Source organism: Delphinus delphis, chromosome 14, assembly GCF_949987515.2.
Source record: "Delphinus delphis chromosome 14, mDelDel1.2, whole genome shotgun sequence".
Taxonomy (NCBI): domain Eukaryota; kingdom Metazoa; phylum Chordata; class Mammalia; order Artiodactyla; family Delphinidae; genus Delphinus; species Delphinus delphis.
In genome coordinates this window covers 8,756,170-8,773,784 of record NC_082696.1, presented here as the reverse complement: position 1 = coordinate 8,773,784, position 17,615 = coordinate 8,756,170, and the positions used below count along the sequence as shown (strand labels likewise).

Here is a 17,615-nt window from a genome sequence, read left to right as displayed (position 1 = left end):
TACTTTTAATATAAATTTGAGCAGATTTAGGGTTAACTTTAAATCTTATAAAATGTCACCCCTACTCCTCTGTCCTCCATTATGCGTTTCTGAGTAAAGACAGCTAGGTGGGCCACAGGGAATGGGCCGTAACCCAGGTACACCCACCGGTAAAAGTGTGTGTGTGTCACAGGTGTGACTGCACCTGTCGGGGAGCCCACATGAAAAAGGGGCTGAAAGACACCAACGTGAAGCAGAGCCTCCCCTGGATGCCCGTCTCTGCTCCTCGGCAGCTGGCCGGGCCTCCGCTCAGTGGGGTCAGGGCAGCAGCGGTCCCGGGAAGGTATAGAAGGCGGCGGGCAACAAGCTTCCAGGGAAGGGGGGGAGTGCTCAGCTTCACGCATGCCAAGGGGCGACGAGCACTTTCAACCTCCAGAAACGTGAAATTCTGATACAGGAAGGTGGAATTCAGCCCTAGGTCACAGTGCGTTTCACGTTTTTAAAATTCTCTCCAGTACTAGGACAAAAGTCTCCTGTGGTCCATTACACTGACAGCCCCACGATGGTTACTCTTGTGTCTTGAAGTCAAAAAGCAACTTGCCGTGGACACTTGTTGAATACTGTCAAAACTCTGCCGCATAGTTTTAAATTCCATGACATATAATGTTAAGCCTTTAAAAAAAAGGTTACTATTCTTCAAATATATGGCTTCTATCATATTTAAAGGGAAAGAGGGATGTACACACTAGAAATGAAAATCAGGTATCTGGAGCACTTACAATAAAAACTGAAACACCAAACAAAGTCTGCCTTGAGCCTGTCTCTGCACTGGCCTGGGCTGTGGGGCCAGATGCTTGCGGAGCTCCCGAGTCTCCGTTTACTACAGGCCAGGGAATGACCTGCTCATTCACTCCCTTCACTCACCCAAAAAAGGGGAGGAGGGACTAGACCCGAGTCCTCATCACGAAGCGACAGGAAGGCAGTTTTGACTCTTACCAGAGCTCTCCCCGCAAGTCTGGTGAAGCCCCAGTTCTGCTTTTCGTGGTAGCCAAGTATAGAGGAAGCTGACTGAAAGACCAGGTTTTCTATACCCAATCCTGCTAGTTTCCTAAACCTCCATCTCAACATCTGGATACGAAACCTGCCTCGCCTTCCTCTGCGGGCTGTCCAAAGCCGCACAAGAAAGCCCCATGTACAGAAGCCACTCTACCTCTCCTTCCACTCCATCCACCCAGCTGCAGCCTTAGCCTGGGTCTGACCGGCGTGAAACCATTTCCTGTCCACTTGACTTCCCTGCCCCGTGCCTGTCAGACCCTCGCTGATCTTCAGACTCCTCTTCTCCATCTGCTCCGATGTGGCCGGTCCCCCTTCACGGAGCCGATCAGACTCTGGAGCCGTGGACCTGACCCGGGTCCCTCACTCTCTCGGTGGAAGCCTGTCCCTGGGTTCCCTGATCTGCCACCCATCTTTACGTATGACTCTTCCGTCTACTTCCAGGACAACTGTCCTCAACGTGTTTCAAAGCCCTACTTCTCTCCCTACGGCTCCCCCAAAACAACAAAACAGAAGTAAACAACCTTCCTTTCTGCAGTCCATTCTAAAAACTGACCTGTCAGTCCTCTCTGCGAGGGAAACCCAGCATTCCTAGAAAAATACAATCACTGTTCTCTCTAATGTCCCTACCTCAGCCTAAAGCCGACACACAGCACGCAAGCCACACCTGGACGGGTGTGGGGGCCATTCCTTCATCTATGCCTCTGTGGTGTTTTATTTTTATTATTTTATTTATTTATTTATGTATTTAAATTTTTGGCTGCGTTGGGTCTTCGTTGCTGCGCACGGGCTTTCTCTAGTTGCGACGAGCGGGGGCTACTCTTCGTGGCGCTGTGCGGGCTTCTCACTGCGGTGGCTTCTCTTGTTGTGGAGCACGGGCTCTAGGCGCGTGGACTTCAGTACCTGTGGCACTCGGGCTCCGCAGTTGCGGGTCGCGGGCTCTAGAGCGCAGGCTCAGTAGTTGTGGCACACATGCTTCAGTGGTTGTGGCACGTGGGCTCAGTAGTTGCAGCTCGCGGGCTCTAGAGCACAGGCTCAGTAGTTGTGGTGCACGGGCTTAGCTGCTCTGCGGCATGTGGGATCTTCCCTGACCAGGGCTTGAACTTGTGTCCCCTGCATTGGCAGGTGGATTCTTAACCACTGTGCCACCAGGGAAGCCCCTCTGTGTTGTTTTAAATGGCATGTTTTGGGAAAGGCAAAGGCAGGGATGTGTCTACTTAAGTCAGTCTCAAGCGATAGCTGGAAAATACTATTGATACTTTCTGGTGATGAAAACAGTGAGCAGAGAGTCACGTGGCAGGAACTCCTTTCTCAGCACGTCGGGCAGCTGCAGTAGTGGGAAAGCACCACGGCCCCGCCCGGCCTCTGCGATGGTCTCTGTGAGGGCCTCCGTCACCTCGGAGCCCTGGACTAGAATCTAGTCACAGACGAAGCAACAGCACTGGGACAGGGGCTGGGGGACAGCTACTGCTGAGGAGACTCAAGTGACAGAGGGGGTAGGAGAGAATCGGACAGACTAACTACCTTCCAAGTCTCCTTCAACCGATGCCAGTTAAGGACCACATTTCAGTGACTGGCAGCTGGGCCCGTGGATGAGCTTCCGAGACCTAGAAGCGCATCAGGTGGAGCAGCAGAGAAAGGACGCAGAGCCCCGCGCAGCCCGCAGCCCCTCCCGGATGTCCGTTCAGGAGGAAACATGCCCGGCGTGGCGGAGGGGCGCCAGCCCACGTGCGCCGACGGGGCCTGAGCATCCCCGCCTCACCACACCACGGCGGAGGTATGAACAAGCGGATCTTCAAAGAGCGAGGTGCAACTGGGGTCAAGGCTGTGGAGACGGCCTTTCCTGCCAGGCCTCTGCGTCCACAGTTCTAACACAGACCGAGTCATGTTCCGCTGACCCACGAGCGGTTCCAGGAGCGGTTCCACAGGTCCGCTCCAGCCTCAAGTCCTCAGATTACAGGGTATTTCACAACAGGAACACACAATACTGAAAAAAATTCCAACACTAACTCTGGTGACTGAGGGGCATGCTAGCTGCAGGCAGCGCTGACCCGAGCCCCCGCTTCCTCCCCGTCCGTGCTCTCACCACTGCCCCCATATGGTGCCAGGATTTTCTTTCAGGAGAAACCCTTAGATTTCCACCCCAAGTCCAGTCCCGCCCCAGGCAGTAAATGTCTTTATCGTTATCAGGTGAGGCACGGCCAGGGAATGGCCTCAAAATCACAGCACAGGGAGAGCGGGACCCCTCCGCTGAGGTGTGAGCCCCCAGGCCCTGCTCACTGGCTTGGGGAAATTAACCTGCTGGGTGCTGGCTTTGGGGATGAAAGGGAGAGCCCATCAGGCCCAGGGTGAGTCACCTATAGTTTCTACATTTGCCAGGACTCCGCTCCACTTTCCAGTTTGGTGCTGGGATGCAGAGCATGGCTTGGCCGACCGGTGGGGCCTCTCAGGAAGGCCGCCGACGGTGCAGGTGCCTGTGAACGCACACCCTGCCCCGGCGCCCTACTGGGTCCTCAGTCCCAGAGCAGAATTTACAAAGCCCAGAAAGGTAGCTCTCGCTCTGTCTAAAGCTTGGAACCGTTTCATGGAAGAGTTATCACGGCCCTCACGGTGGTGCACCGCGCTTATTAGAACTCTGCGTCACCTTCAGCTTCCATGAAGAGAGGGGCAGGAGCGCGGCTGGGCTGTTACCTGGCTGGAGGGAAGGGTGTGTGCTGACCTCCGAGGGGCTCAGGACTCTGCGGCTGCAGGGAGTGCTGGAGAGAGGCCGCCTGGCCCCACGCCGTCCTCCACTGCACCCCGGCCGCGAACCAGATGGCAGGAAACGGCCAGGGGGACCGTGGAGACCCCAGCGGGAGAGGCGGCAGCCAGAGCTCTCGGGTGAGGCTCCGGCTCGTGGAGACTGCACGGCGCCCCTTCTCCTCGGGACTGAGAACAGGGGCCCCCCGGGGAGAGTGTTTACGGCAGCTGAACCCCGCTGGCAGGGTCTACTCCACAGCGAGAAGCTAGCAGCCAACCAAGGTAGTAAATACGCTCGGCAAAGTGATTCCGATGCTGCAAACACTCTTTTCTACCTGGGAACCCGCTCTCTCAAGTTCACAGAAACCAACCTGATCGAAAAGCTGTTTTCCTGTTGTATTTGGCTGGATGGCGAACTCCAGCTCCGCGTCCATGGTGGTAACTCGGACGTTGATCTAGAAAACAGAATGGAACACATTACACTTAACCGGGTGTTTTTAATAATCTCCGAGTGCCCCACCTGAACTCAACGGTCCTGGGCAACGTGGTGAGAGTATGTCCCTCCTCCGCACCCATTCTCATACCTGTCACCACACACAGACACACACCCCCAACCCCAAAACACACACCCCCCCCCCAGCTCTGTGCCTACGCGTGCAGTCTGGATCCAAATGTGTGCCCTCGTGGCTTTAATAAAGCACAGGCGCGCTCAGGCCTGTTTTTCTACAAAATACTTTGATAACCGTCAACATATTTTCCATACACCGTCTCACATTCTGGCCCCACGACAGCTAAGTGAAGCCGCCTCTGGGCGTTCACACCAAGTCTGTAAGTGACGGGAGAGGACAGAGGAGGGTCTGTGCACCATGCTGCCAGCAACTTCAGAAACCACCTCGACAGTGAGGAGAGAAACGGCGAAATGGTCACAGACACATCGGAGAGGACAGAATACTATGTAGTAATCTGAAAAGGTAATTATGAAGACAGTGGGAACATGGAAGCATTGCTAGCATAGTAAGGTCACAAGGTGGTAGTGATGGGAAGGCCTGAAACAATGTCTCTAATAGTGCCATATTGGTGGTTTAAGGAAATTTATTTCAAGGTCATTTTCCAATTTATCGCTTGAAAAAACCCAGAATTTGCTAGCATATGGAAAACATGCAAATCTAGCTACCTTATATCACGGTCCCAAAGGAAAATAACACAGCAGCTATAATGCTTAACATTAAGAAATGCTTGCTTCTCACTATTTTTCACGTGAAATATATAAATAGCTGGATAGACATATATTCCAAATTCGTCCTAACACAGACAGAAATGTAACGAGGACACAGACTGACTGACTGTATTTATTATTTTAAAAAATTTATTTATTTATTTATTTAATTTTTGGCTGCGGCCACGCAGGATCTTCCTTGCAGCATGCAGGATCTTTTGTTGCAGCGTGCGGGCTTCTCTCTCTAGTTGTGGCTCGTGTGCTCAGTAGTTGCGGCGCATGGGCTTAGTTGCCGTGCAGCATGTGGGATCTTAGTTCCCCAACCAGGGATTGAACCCGTGTCCCCTACATCGGAAGGCAGATTCTTAACCGCTGGACCACCAGGGAAGTCCCCTAAATGTATTATTTAGCTTCCTGATATAAGAACTAAAAAGTGGCGAGTTCCGAACGTGTGTCATGCCTTGGCTGGATACTTAGACTCTGTCTAAGTTGAACAAAAATTAGTCTTTACAAATCGAAAATCCCCTAACACTCAAGACTGTGATGACTGAGAGATACTTTGACACACATACAGCCTGTCTTAAAGGTTCTCTGACTGATATAACATATAGAGAAGTCAGGCATAATTTTCCAGATTTTAATAAACGTTTCCTCTCCAATCACAAGTCTACAAATTAAAGAACTGAAGTTTACTGAGAAGACTAGGCACATTTTGGATTCTTCAAGTTTATTAAAATATAAAAACCTAAGTTTCTTCCTTTTCCTGCCAGCAATAATTTAAAGAAATCACAAAATGGCTGCTCTCTCAATTACGGTTCCAAGGGCACATGAGAGAGATGTGAGAAGCAGCCCCGAAGTCAAATGTTCTGTAACAAACGCAGCTCCAAATTAAATTACACTCATAAGCCCACAATGACTGTCACACTCGAAACTGAAGTGGAGGGACGCGGGGCTGCAAGTGCTGGGCCTCAGATGCGCTCTTCTTTCTCTGTTACCTACTGATTCAGAAACTGAACCACCAAACAGTGTGTACCGAATGCCACTACCCTGGTTAAGGTGCATATAAGAGACCAGAGGTTCACGAGTAGGAGATTTCAGACTCTAACACCTACATCTCGATCACCTCTAAATTTGAGGACCAAGAAAAAAATGTCACCTCTGGAAACCAATGCTAATAATTAACATAAAAAAGTGACCGTCACACTACTTTTAACCATTTTGCAAACTCATTAACAGGAATTTAGAAAAAAACTATTTTAAGGTTCTGAGCTGGTTCATATTTGACTCAAAGTTCACACAACTCTTTGAAAAAGCAAAGAACCCGCAAAATGAATACTTTGCTGAGATTAGATGTAACAAGCCAGTAGTATGTAGAAAGTGAACTTTCTTAAAAATTAAGTGGATTGGGAAGGTCTGCGCAACCCACAAAAACTGCACCTCCCATCAGAGGCACTTAAAATGACCATCAGGGCTTCCCTGGTGGCGCACCGGTTAAGAATCCGCCTGCCAATGCAGGGGACACGGGTTCGAGCCCTGGTCCGGGAAGATCCCATATGCCATGGAGCAACTAAGCCCATGGGCCACAACTACTGAACCTGCGCTCTAGAGTCTGAGAGCCACAACTACTGAGCCCACGTGCCGCCAACTACTGAAGCCCGTGCTCCGCAATAAGAGAAGCCACCGCAATGAAAAAAGGCCACGCACCGCAATGAAGAGTAGCCCTCGCTCACCGCAACTACAGAAAAGCCCGCGTGCAGCAGCAAAGACCCAACATAGCCAAAAATAAGCAAAAAAAAAAAAAAATGACCATCAGCAGCTCCAGTGAGACATTCCGCCAAGCTTCACTTGCTCTGGTCTTTCCAGGAACTTCCTTCCCTGAGCTGCAACACCCAGGCAATCCTGCAGTCTGGTGTATGGCCGCAAACAAAGGGGTCAAGCCAGCGATCAGGCTAAGCTCTTCGGGCTGCAGTCACAGGCACGGCTGGGACCAGTGTCGGGAGGCAGACAGCCTTCCCCTCCGCTGTGCCCACCAGCCCCGTCGGAAAGAGCAACCCCCAGCTCTGATCTGGGGAGGCACCAAAATGTCCATTTTCAGACACCCCCTAAAATTACAAAAGCAAGGTAATTTTAATCAATATATGTGTATCTCATTTACAGTGCATGGTCTACAATCTTGAGACCAAGGTTGAGACGGGAGAACTCGTGAAAGCTAAACACTCGAATGAACAGCACGTTAATGATCTCCAGCCAAGCTGCCCTGCAGGATTGGGCGCGTGTCCCTTGACTAGTCGTCACCCTACTCGCGTCTCTCATGGGGTCGGGGGTGAAATGCTATTCTGGGCCAGCACGAGTGTTCCTTCTGCGAGACTACCTCAAGGACTGCAGGATGTTTAGCATCCCCGAGCCCACCCACTAAACACCAGGCATCCCCAGTCCTCTAAAAGTACCCCCAACACACACACGCACCCCAAAATGCCCTCTGGATACAGGGGATGCTCCTACCCTGACTGAGGATCACAGCACAGCACTGCCTTAATCAGCAGCATGTTAAGCTGGTCCATGTTTAGAAAGACTATTAAGATTCTTTTAAACTTTACGGATCTGTAATAATGTACTGAGATACAGCATAAACTTTCATCAAAGTTTAAGATGGAACATTTACTCAGACGACAGGACCATTTATATTCATGTTTTGGTCCACTTAGCCAGGGGCTTTAGAAGAAATCAGGCTTTGGCATATTAAGGAAACACACCTAAATCCCAACTCTCCTTTTTATTATCCTGTTAGGTTTCCTTGGTAATCAATTGGGTTTTTTTGTTTTGTTTTTTTACAATATGTGGTTTTAATTATTTATTTATTTATGGCCGTGTTGGGTCTTCGTTTCTGTGCGAGGGCTTTCTCTAGTTGCGGCAAGCGGGGGCCACTCTTCATCGCGGTGCACGGGCCTCTCACTAGGGCCTCTCACTATCGCGGCCTCTCTTGTTGCGAAGCACAGGCTCCAGACGCACAGGCTCAGCAGTTGTGGTTCACGGGCCTAGTTGCTCCGCAGCATGTGGGATCCTCCCAGACCAGGGCTCGAACCCGTGTCCCCTGCATTGGCAGGCAGATTCTCAACCACTGCGCCACCAGGGAAGCCCCTCAATTGTTTTTAGGGAACTCAATGTGTACCTGGAAAAAGCTAGCACTCGTGTTTGCAGTGGCGCCACAGAAATAAAGTGGGATGACATGGTTGTGCACGATAAATGTGAGAATGGTCCCACGAAAAGCTGGAGGTCCAGGGTAAAACGTATCACCACACAAACCCAAACCACATGCAAAGGCTGGAGAAAAGCACACGGTTTGCAATTTTTATTGTCTTCGTATTTCCCCCTAGATCACACACTTTTCTCAAAGGCAATATTCTCTGAAGGCAGCAAAATCACATAGCAATGTGCGGTACAGGTGTGTACAGTATGCAGTTAGTCATTTAAAATCTACCCACCAAAAGGGCAATGTTTATGCCAGGCTGGTCAAAATACTGAAACCCTTTCTAACATTCTGCTCTGTTTGGTGGGGGCAGTGGTGATAGAAGTTTAATTCTGCCCATGTACCCCAACCCATTACGTACACACAGAGAGCCATGTGGTTGGTGTAGATGATAATTTAGTAATTCATGTCTCTCCTCCAAATGCTACTCCTTTTGAAGCTATGGCACAAAGCTGTAGTTACAGTTCCAAAATGTTAGAATCTAAAAGGAACCAGACATAATCATAGTCCACTATTTATAATGGAAATTCATAAGTTTCAGTATGAGAGTTACATTAGCACTCTACGGATATAAAATAACAGGTTTTTTTTTAAAAACAGCTATACACTGGGTCAGAATTTTAGAGTAAGATAATGTATCCTAGACACAAAACTTGGTATTGAGGGTGTCTGAACCCCTTGAGGAAAATGAGGTTTTTAGTGAGTATTTGTGTGTTTTTCACACTGACCATATTCAGCAGAAAAATCTTTCTTCTTTTTTTGCCTCTGATAGTAGCCAGCTTAGCAGGAGTTTTCATTTCAATAAGAGAGGTAGGTTTCTGATCTATTACTAAAATATCAGTATATGCAAGAGACAAATGCCTAAAAACAAAAATAGCAATGAATTTCGTCTTATTTCTAAAACAAGAACTAATGAAACTAGCCAGTAAACTTCTTAAATTTAAGCAAAACACCAGGCACTTTTTTTTTTCATGAATATAATGACTGGTGTTTCACAGGTATGTGCACCAGGCCACTTAACTATATAAATGCGTATCTCGTTTAATATCAGGATTCAACACATAAACCCACCTACCTTTGCCTTAGTTAATGAAGATGATGAACACCTAATTGTAATACTCCCTAATTTCCTTCTGCTTAATAATCTACCCTTTTAAAAATGCTATTTGCTATTCTCATTATGGGTTAGCTCAGCTCAAAACTACCATCAACAGGCTGAGGAACCATAATAGCTTTCACCTTCTGCTCCCAGCCCACTGCAGCAGGTCGGCACCGTGCGTGCCTTCGAGGCACCAATCAGTGCCTCCTGGGGGGTGGGGGGGGGCGCGGCGGCCTGCCGCTTACGACTTAAATAGGTGGCCCTCAAATAGATGCCACACACCCCAGTCCTTCAGGACTAACCATTAGAATCCCCAGAGCAGCTTCTCAAACACCTGAGTTTCTGGGCCTCAACCCAAGAACCTGTATTTTTTAAAAGCCACTCAAATGATTTTGAGGACCAGCCAGATTCACTGACCCCTGGAACAGTGGGCGAGAGCCTGGGAGCCCTGAGGCCCCATGGCACGGTGACCTGTGAAGGTCTTCCTCCCTGGGGCCTCGGCTCTCTGATCTGCAAAGAGAGGGTCTGGGTTAGATGACCTGAGTCCTTTCCAGCTCTGAAATGCTCGGTCTGAAGTCCAAAGGCCCAAGGTGAGATGCAATCGGAGCTAGAGCTGTGCACATGCAGAGGGAATGGGAAGGTTCATGAGAAAATAAGTAACTACATGCCACTATTACGAGCCGGCTGGGAGGCTGTTTTCATGGACAAAGGAAAAGCTCACACCTGTTTTCACATTTCCAAGGACAGGGATGTAACTCTCTAACCAGACACAGAGGATAGTACAGGTTTTATTGCTCCAATGCAACTGACAGCTCTTTTTCCAATAAAAAAGGGAATTAAAGGTGTTAAACCCCAAGCTGTTTTTTAAAAATATAAGTTCAATAACAATTCACCCTATTAAAATCAAATGAATCCACCGTCCCCGCTTTGCTGGGCAATCACGGGACACAGGCCTGACAGCAGGCGGTGGGCAGGATCGCCTCCGGGCCTAGCCCCAGTCTGAAGGAGGCACTCCCAGCTCCTTTATAAAATGGAAATGACTCTATCTGTAAGGGATCTTCTAACATTCTGTAGCTTAATTATAGGAGTGGCTTCTGACACCATCCAAATCACTGGCTGTGTAGTTTCTGCAAAATTATCTGAATTTAAAGAGAGAGGGACAAAGCACGGTGGGTGGGAAAGCAGTATTTTCGGGTCACACAGGTTAAGGTTCTCTATTTCTTTTTCTTTCTTTCTTTCTTTAACTGAAAGGCTCTGAGAGTCTTTGCTGTATTAATGCAAATTGTGAAATTCCAAGATGGTGCCTCAGTCTAGGTCTCCCAGATTCTTCTGCCTACAGGTTTTTTCCCATGGAATATCCCAAAGGACCAGTATTTTTCAGAATACACTTTGGAAGAACATGATTTTTGAGTCTTCTCGGTTTCATTTTATCAAATTGGTATCTAAAATGCCTTCTAAATGTCTAAGAGATGTAGAAAAGATACTGAGTTGACAATAAAATACTGTATTTTACTTCTAACCCATGTATGATTGCTGAATTTTTGGCTGTCAAATTATCTCACTCATTTTCCTCATTCTGGTAAATAAATCTAGTCCTGCAGTTTTTCCTTTGAGAAATGTCTACTTCCTCCTGAACTACTTTAAACTTCATGTAAGAAAACCTCCCGCCCCCATCACACTGTTTACAGAATAAATTCACACCACACTAAACACCAAGGCAGGAGGGAAAAGTTCAAGACCAGTTCTTCCACAAACTTTACAGACAAGCAGCCGTTTTACATCTTCTTAGACTAACCAGGTTTAGGTAATTTTAGTAGCCAGGACACTGCAGGGGAAATAAAAGTTTGCAGTGATTTTCCTATGTACGCGGAATCAGGAAAACCATGAAAGGGAAATTCAAAGAGTAACGTCTGAATGCTTGAATTGCAGGCAGTGGATTCAGTGATGACAGATTAATCCCTGTATTATCACACCTGCATTTACTCAAAAATTAGTCTGAGTAGAACTATCTAAGCACCGCCAGGATTACACTGAGAGCTGGACCTTTCGCGGTCATTTAAAGTGGCCGTGCTGTTTCCCAACATTCCAGCCTCTTCTGCAGGTGCCACTTCAGCAACTTCTGCAGCTTTCAAATATCTGGGTAAGACCTTTCAAATACTTCGAGAGGCTCTGACAGGAAGTAGTATGGTAAACTTTCTCCCACAAATGGGGGAAGAAACGCAGGGGAGTATGATGAGGAAAAATTCTCACAACTGAAATGAATTATAAAACCTTCTTCAGATGCTACTTGGTTCACTTAATTGAATAATTAGAGACATTGTATTTTGATTTTCATCGAGTCATTACTCTTTACAGCAGCTTTGTTGAAATACAACTTACATCCCATAAAATTCACCCATTTTAAAATATGCAACTGAGTGGCCTTTAGCAACTTCACAGAGTTATGCAACCAATCCCACTATCTAATTTTAGAACATTTCATCACCGCAAAAAGAAACCCCATGCCCACTGGCAGTCACTCCCATAACTCCTTCCCCCCAACCCTGGCAACCAAGAATCTACTTTGTGTCTCCACAGATTTCCCTATTTTGGACATTTCATAGAAACAGAATCATACACTATGTGGGCTTTGGTGACTTGCTTCTGTCACTTAACATGTTTTCAAGATTTATCCAGGTTGCAGCATGTATCAGCCCTTCATTCCTTTTTTTTTTTTTTTACTGCCAAGTAACATTCCCCCGTCTGGATGTCTCACTTTTGTCTCTATATACATTCATTGCTGATGGACATTTGGGTTGAGGATCTTACTGCTTTCTGTGCTGCTTTAGTGATTATAAATATGAAACAGCTGGAAAACAAGTCATTTGAACTAGACTATGGTCAATTTGGTATTCAAATTGATAAGAAAACAATGTTAGGGGCAAACGAAGATGAAAGAAAATGAATTTTTTAAAACTAAAATTCAACTTCAGTTCACTCTTTCATTTAAGTTGTGAGTAAAAATATGCTACGTTCTCAGGAAGAAGGTGCCACAGCTGCTAAACAAACCGCTGTGACCACAGCAGGAAACACGTCTCCTCCAGGTGCACACTTGCGCTCCCCTGAGGCCAGCAGTCATTCCAGCCGCAGGAACTGTAGTCAGCCCCTTCCGTTAACAAACCAGGAGCCAGCTCGGGGCAGAGGGGAGAGCCCAGGCTCTTGTAAATTTTGAGCAGCAAACTGAGTCTTGTTTCACATTTAACTCCAATTGGTGCCGAACTCGTCATCGCCCAGCACCCAATTAAAGTACCAAAAACAATTTTTTTACCGGAACGCTATCTTTGAATTTCGCTTTCTTGGACGAACATTAACCCCTCCAGAGCCCTGATCACTGCGGCAATACCAGACAGGCTTCATGAAGGCTGGTGTCTGTTAGCAAGTGCACAGGAAGCATGGTCAGCCACATCTCATATGCTACTCTCCCCAGGCCCTCAGTGCTCCTCAAACTTGAACACACAAAGGAATTACCTGGAGAGCTTGTTGAAACAGTTTCCTGGGCCCCAGGCCCAGAGATTCTGACTCAGGAGGTTGGGATGGGCCCATCCATCTTCAGCTCCTCCCATCTCATAAGCAAGGCCACACCCACACAGACCCTGCCCTCAGGGAAAGAGGCTAGGCTAGGATCCTGAACAAGCAAACGGCCACAACTCCTCCTGGCAAGATTAACGTATGCACTGCTACTATTTATACTCCATTATGTGAAAATACCTTTACTAGACTTTCGTTCAGTACTAGACCTAAACTCGCAGACAGGTTTTTCTTAATGAAACTGTATCTCTACAGAGGGATGCCAATTTTTGTACTCTCTTTGGATCCTGATCTCCGTATCTTTAAGATAAAAATCAGTCTCATGAACATACTGCAGCTCAATAAATCACAGCATTAGCGATGACACACAGTGGTCATTTACAAATAATAATCACCCTCTGTAAAACATTACCAGTAACTCAGCAAACCTTAATCAGCTTAATGTAGAAATGCAGACCTGTGAATTTAGCCAATTTAGAAGGCAAAGTTGGAAAGCCCCAAAGGCAATGGATTTTTTGTTTTTTAGCTCTTCTCTGTCCGTATCACTAACCCTTTACAGGCTGTCACAGTCATGGCTAATAGAGATAAGTTTGTTTCTATCTATTAAATAAAATGTTTGTCTTAGTTAAATGTGCAACACTGCTCCCAGTAACACTGTTTATATAAACAACAAAATTCTATAAAAGTAGTTGCCATTAAAAATCCAATGACCATAGTTTACATCGTTATAGTTTCTAATAAGCACGCTGTTCTTGAGAAGTGTCCAACTTCTAAAGTGGACACTTTAGTGTGTCCACTTTAAAGTGTCCTTTCTATTCAAGAAAGGCAGCTGAGAAAACACCCTGTTGTACACCATTCTTTTAAGCATGGAGAGATCAAAATAAAAACCAATGTCAAAATATTAAAACACTATACAGAGAGAAGACAAGTAAAATAGAAATGTGGTTCTTAAAACACAACCTTTCATTAACTGGAGTCAAGTCCGTAGTAACCTGATACTGACTGTACTGGCAGACATCAACTCTGCTGTCAGTCAGGAGGGAGGCATCGGTCTTTGTAAAATGCTGCCAACAACAGCAGTATCCACGTCACCGGGTGCCTGAAGGCAAGCTGGCCTCAAAGTTAGAAACTTCAGGGGTACATGCGTAAGCTCGACCTCTTAACACCAGACTTCTTGAGGTTTACTGACCTTCAGAGAAGATGTGAATAACAGTATATCTTACTAATAACGCTATGGCAAACCTAACCACCAACGGATAATAACTTTTTAAAATTAGTCCTTTTTTTTGCGGTACGCAGGCCTCCCACTGTCGTGGCCTCTCCCGTTGCGGGGCACAGGCTCCGGACGCGCAGGCTCAGCGGCCATGGCTCACGGGCCCAGCCGCTCCGCGGCACGTGGGATCTTCCCGGACCGGGGCATGAACCCGCGTCCCCTGCATCGGCAGGCGAACTCTCAACCACTGCGCCACCAGGGAAGCCCTAGTCTTCTTTTCTGAGGTTAAAGAAGAAACTGAGTGAAGGTGAAGAAAATGGCTTGTTAGGCTTAGGAAAAATTATCAAATGCCAAAGAAAACTGGCCATCTAGCTCCACAAATCTTGCAAAAAGTCTACGGAATTAATCAGAACACAAAGTGCCAGGCGATGCAGTAAGAATTCTGCGCACCACCATTTTGTCTGTAGCACAGCCAACAGACACAAACTCATATTCTAATCAAGTATTCATATAACTGTACGATCCCAGGATAATAAATACACCAGCCTTTTATTGCCTAGTAATAGGAATAATAAAACCATCGAATGTTAGGGCTGACAAGAGTCCACTCGAGACAACTCCTAAGGAGGTCGAAGTGCTGGCCCGCAGTTCCTGTTATCCGCACTTCCCAGGAGTCACGGACCGGTGCTATGCCCAGGGCTACACAGTCTGGAAAGTCACCGAGAAGTCGGGGGGGGGGGGGGGGGGGGGCAGTGCCTGTGTCGGCCGCTCCCAGCCTCCCTCCCGCTGTCCATCTCAGAGCTCCAGATACTCCAACCCCTGTGGCTGTGGTCGCTCCCCCAGCAGGAAAACTCAAGGTCTGCGACGTGCGTACTGATGCTCACAGTTGATGAGAATAACTCCCAATTCCCTGTAGGTGCTATCTATCAAGAAAGTGAATTAACCTACCACAACCGAGTGCCTCAGGCGAGGTCGTGGACCTTCGGGAGTCCAACAACCCTGCCCTCCCCGCCCACTCCTTCTCCACCAGGTGTGAAAAAGCAGCCGTGGATTCGTGTCCACCCAGCTGCTAATCACTAATGAAAAGTAAGGTCATAACTACAGAGTTCAGTGTCAAACGAGCCAAACTGACTCTTATAAACCACAGAGCTGTAAGCAGTTTCTTAGCTCACGTCTTCCGAGAATCACAACGCCCTAGGGTAGGCACTTCATTTTACAGAGAATTCAGTACCACTTTAAGGAGTACTGAGGATAACTTAAAGGTAACCATGAAAACCAACACTACACACCCCTCATCTGCTTTTCCAAGCTGCTCTCCTCCGCCACCATTAGGCTAAGCTTACAGTGTAAAAGCGAAGTCCTTAATACGCTGTGGACAATGACAGGGCAGAGTGAAACATGAAAGCCGGGCCTCGGAATTTCCCAACAACTTCTGTTTCGGGTATCTACGTTACGTTATACTGTATACCCTGTTTTTATGTTATATACGTGTATATGTTCTAGGTAGAAGAATTAAAAAAGGGAGGAGGGGTAACTGTTTCGTAGGGTGACTCTAAATGGGTATTGCTTGGTGAGAGGTAAAAAGTTATCCTAGTCTGACTACCTTCTTTTAAAGGCTGAGGAACTGCGGCCTGGAAAGGCTTATGCAGTTTCCTTACCTACTAAAACTGTTTATATTTGTATAGCTCTTACATGTTAGTCCTAAAGTTGTATCTTTCAATGTAAGTCAATGACTTTAAACTTTTGAATTGAAAAGTTTGTATTTTCAAACTCCAGGGTGAAAATTATGTGAAGTATATATACAGACAGATATAGATAGGAAGAGCTCAGATCCACTAATATCCATCGCATAATTTCGAGAACATGAAATGAACTCCCAAGTCTTTCTAAACAGCTCCTTTTGCCTCTGAAAGTAAGCCACTTCCTGCCCCCAGACCCACTTCCTGTCAGCCAAGCCTGCTTAGCGATACAAAAAGTGAACAAACCAGTCCTGTCTGTACGCAATATAACTAGAGAAAAATCATGACCTTAGAGCTGGAAGGGAACTTTCTGACCAGTCCCACTAAAAAGAGGGTCACAGTTCCCTCCTCTACTGTAAAACCGGGGTTTGGGAAACAGCTTGTGCTAAGCCCTCCCCACTGTTCACCAGGCTAAGGCACTAATTTTGGAAGGAGGAAATGGAAGGCAGTAAGAAACCGCTTTCCAAGCACCTGACAAAATGAAAGGACTGTCATTCTCACTCAAGTTCCAAATCCGTGCTGCAGGGTAACACTGGTGGGGATTTCCTTACCTGCTAATGGCATGTAAAAATAATATTCCTGATACCTATTGGCTGTCGATTTTTAAGATCTTTTTTGGGGAGTGTCTGTAAGTAGGAACTGATTTCTTCTACACGGGGAATGACATACACCCTGTGTGTAAATTTAAACTAGGACACTTGGACACCACTTTCCACAGGAAGGGGTAAATACATAATCAGAGAATGTTACATTCTGCAAAAGAAACTGTTCCTTTCTAGAAACACAAATAATCATTATCCCTCTCTCCTCTTCCCGCCCCAAGGGAGGCAAAATAAATGATCGTTCAAGGTCACTTTATCTGACAAGCTGCTGAAGCCTCGATTCTGTAGTATGTCATTTCAGTTTTACTAGGTGTGTCATACATATTTCAGCATTTAGTTCACTGAAAAGTGAGGTTAATTATATCCACAAACTTAGGATCCCATAAAAGACGCAAAGGAAGGGACAGGGCCAAGAGGGCTAGCACGTGGTAGATGCATTTTAATTCCAGGCTCGTAAAGCATAGGAAATTAAAGGCCTACAGACTCATTCCACCTGGAGTGGACTGTTTTCTTTGTAAATTTAGAAGTCTGTGAAGAGTTTTCTAATCTGATGGGAGGAAAGCCTATGGAAGAATGAAAGTGTCAAAACAACATAATTCCTTTGCTAACCTGCTGTTTTAGGGAAGGGCATATAAAATAAGCCATACTTAAACCTGCGCCATTTCTGAAATAAATCTTTGCCCCTAGTTAAGATCACATGTGCCGTAATATTTTGCAGTATTAAAGAACATTTTTCCTATAAGGAGCTTAGATAAGATATATCTGAACTTGACCAAAAAGTCTTTACTTTTGCTATCTATCAAAAATAGAGAGTAAGACCCCAATAGTTTTACTTTTTAGAAGTCCAAGCTAAATCAGCCAGCTAACAAAATCTGCTCGAATAAGCCACTTCAACTGAATTTATGCTTTTTTAAACCACTCTCTGAAATTATGCGAAGTTTAAAAAAAAAAGACCTCTTCAATTCGTACTCTGTCCCAATCAAGCATGCTACATCCCGAGTGGGCTCAGAATTACGCACCTAATTCCCTGATTGGGAGTAATGCTCTCGCCCACCTCGCCCCTGCAGCTCACGGGCTGCTGCATTTACTCAGGGTCTCAGCCCCTCACAGCCTGCCCCCATCCCCAGTCCCAGCACTGACTGCATACTCATCTCTTAAAAC

At 46.6% G+C, this 17,615-nt stretch overlaps 1 protein-coding gene across 1 annotated transcript in view; it reads right to left on the bottom strand.

The window, feature by feature from the left end:
* EZR (ezrin) overlaps positions 1-17,615 on the bottom strand; it is a 49,954-nt gene that overhangs the window by 20,177 nt on the left and 12,162 nt on the right. Inside the window, 1 exon segment of the mRNA XM_060029698.1 lies at positions 4,143-4,226. Within this exon segment, the coding sequence (XP_059885681.1) occupies positions 4,143-4,226 (84 nt within the window).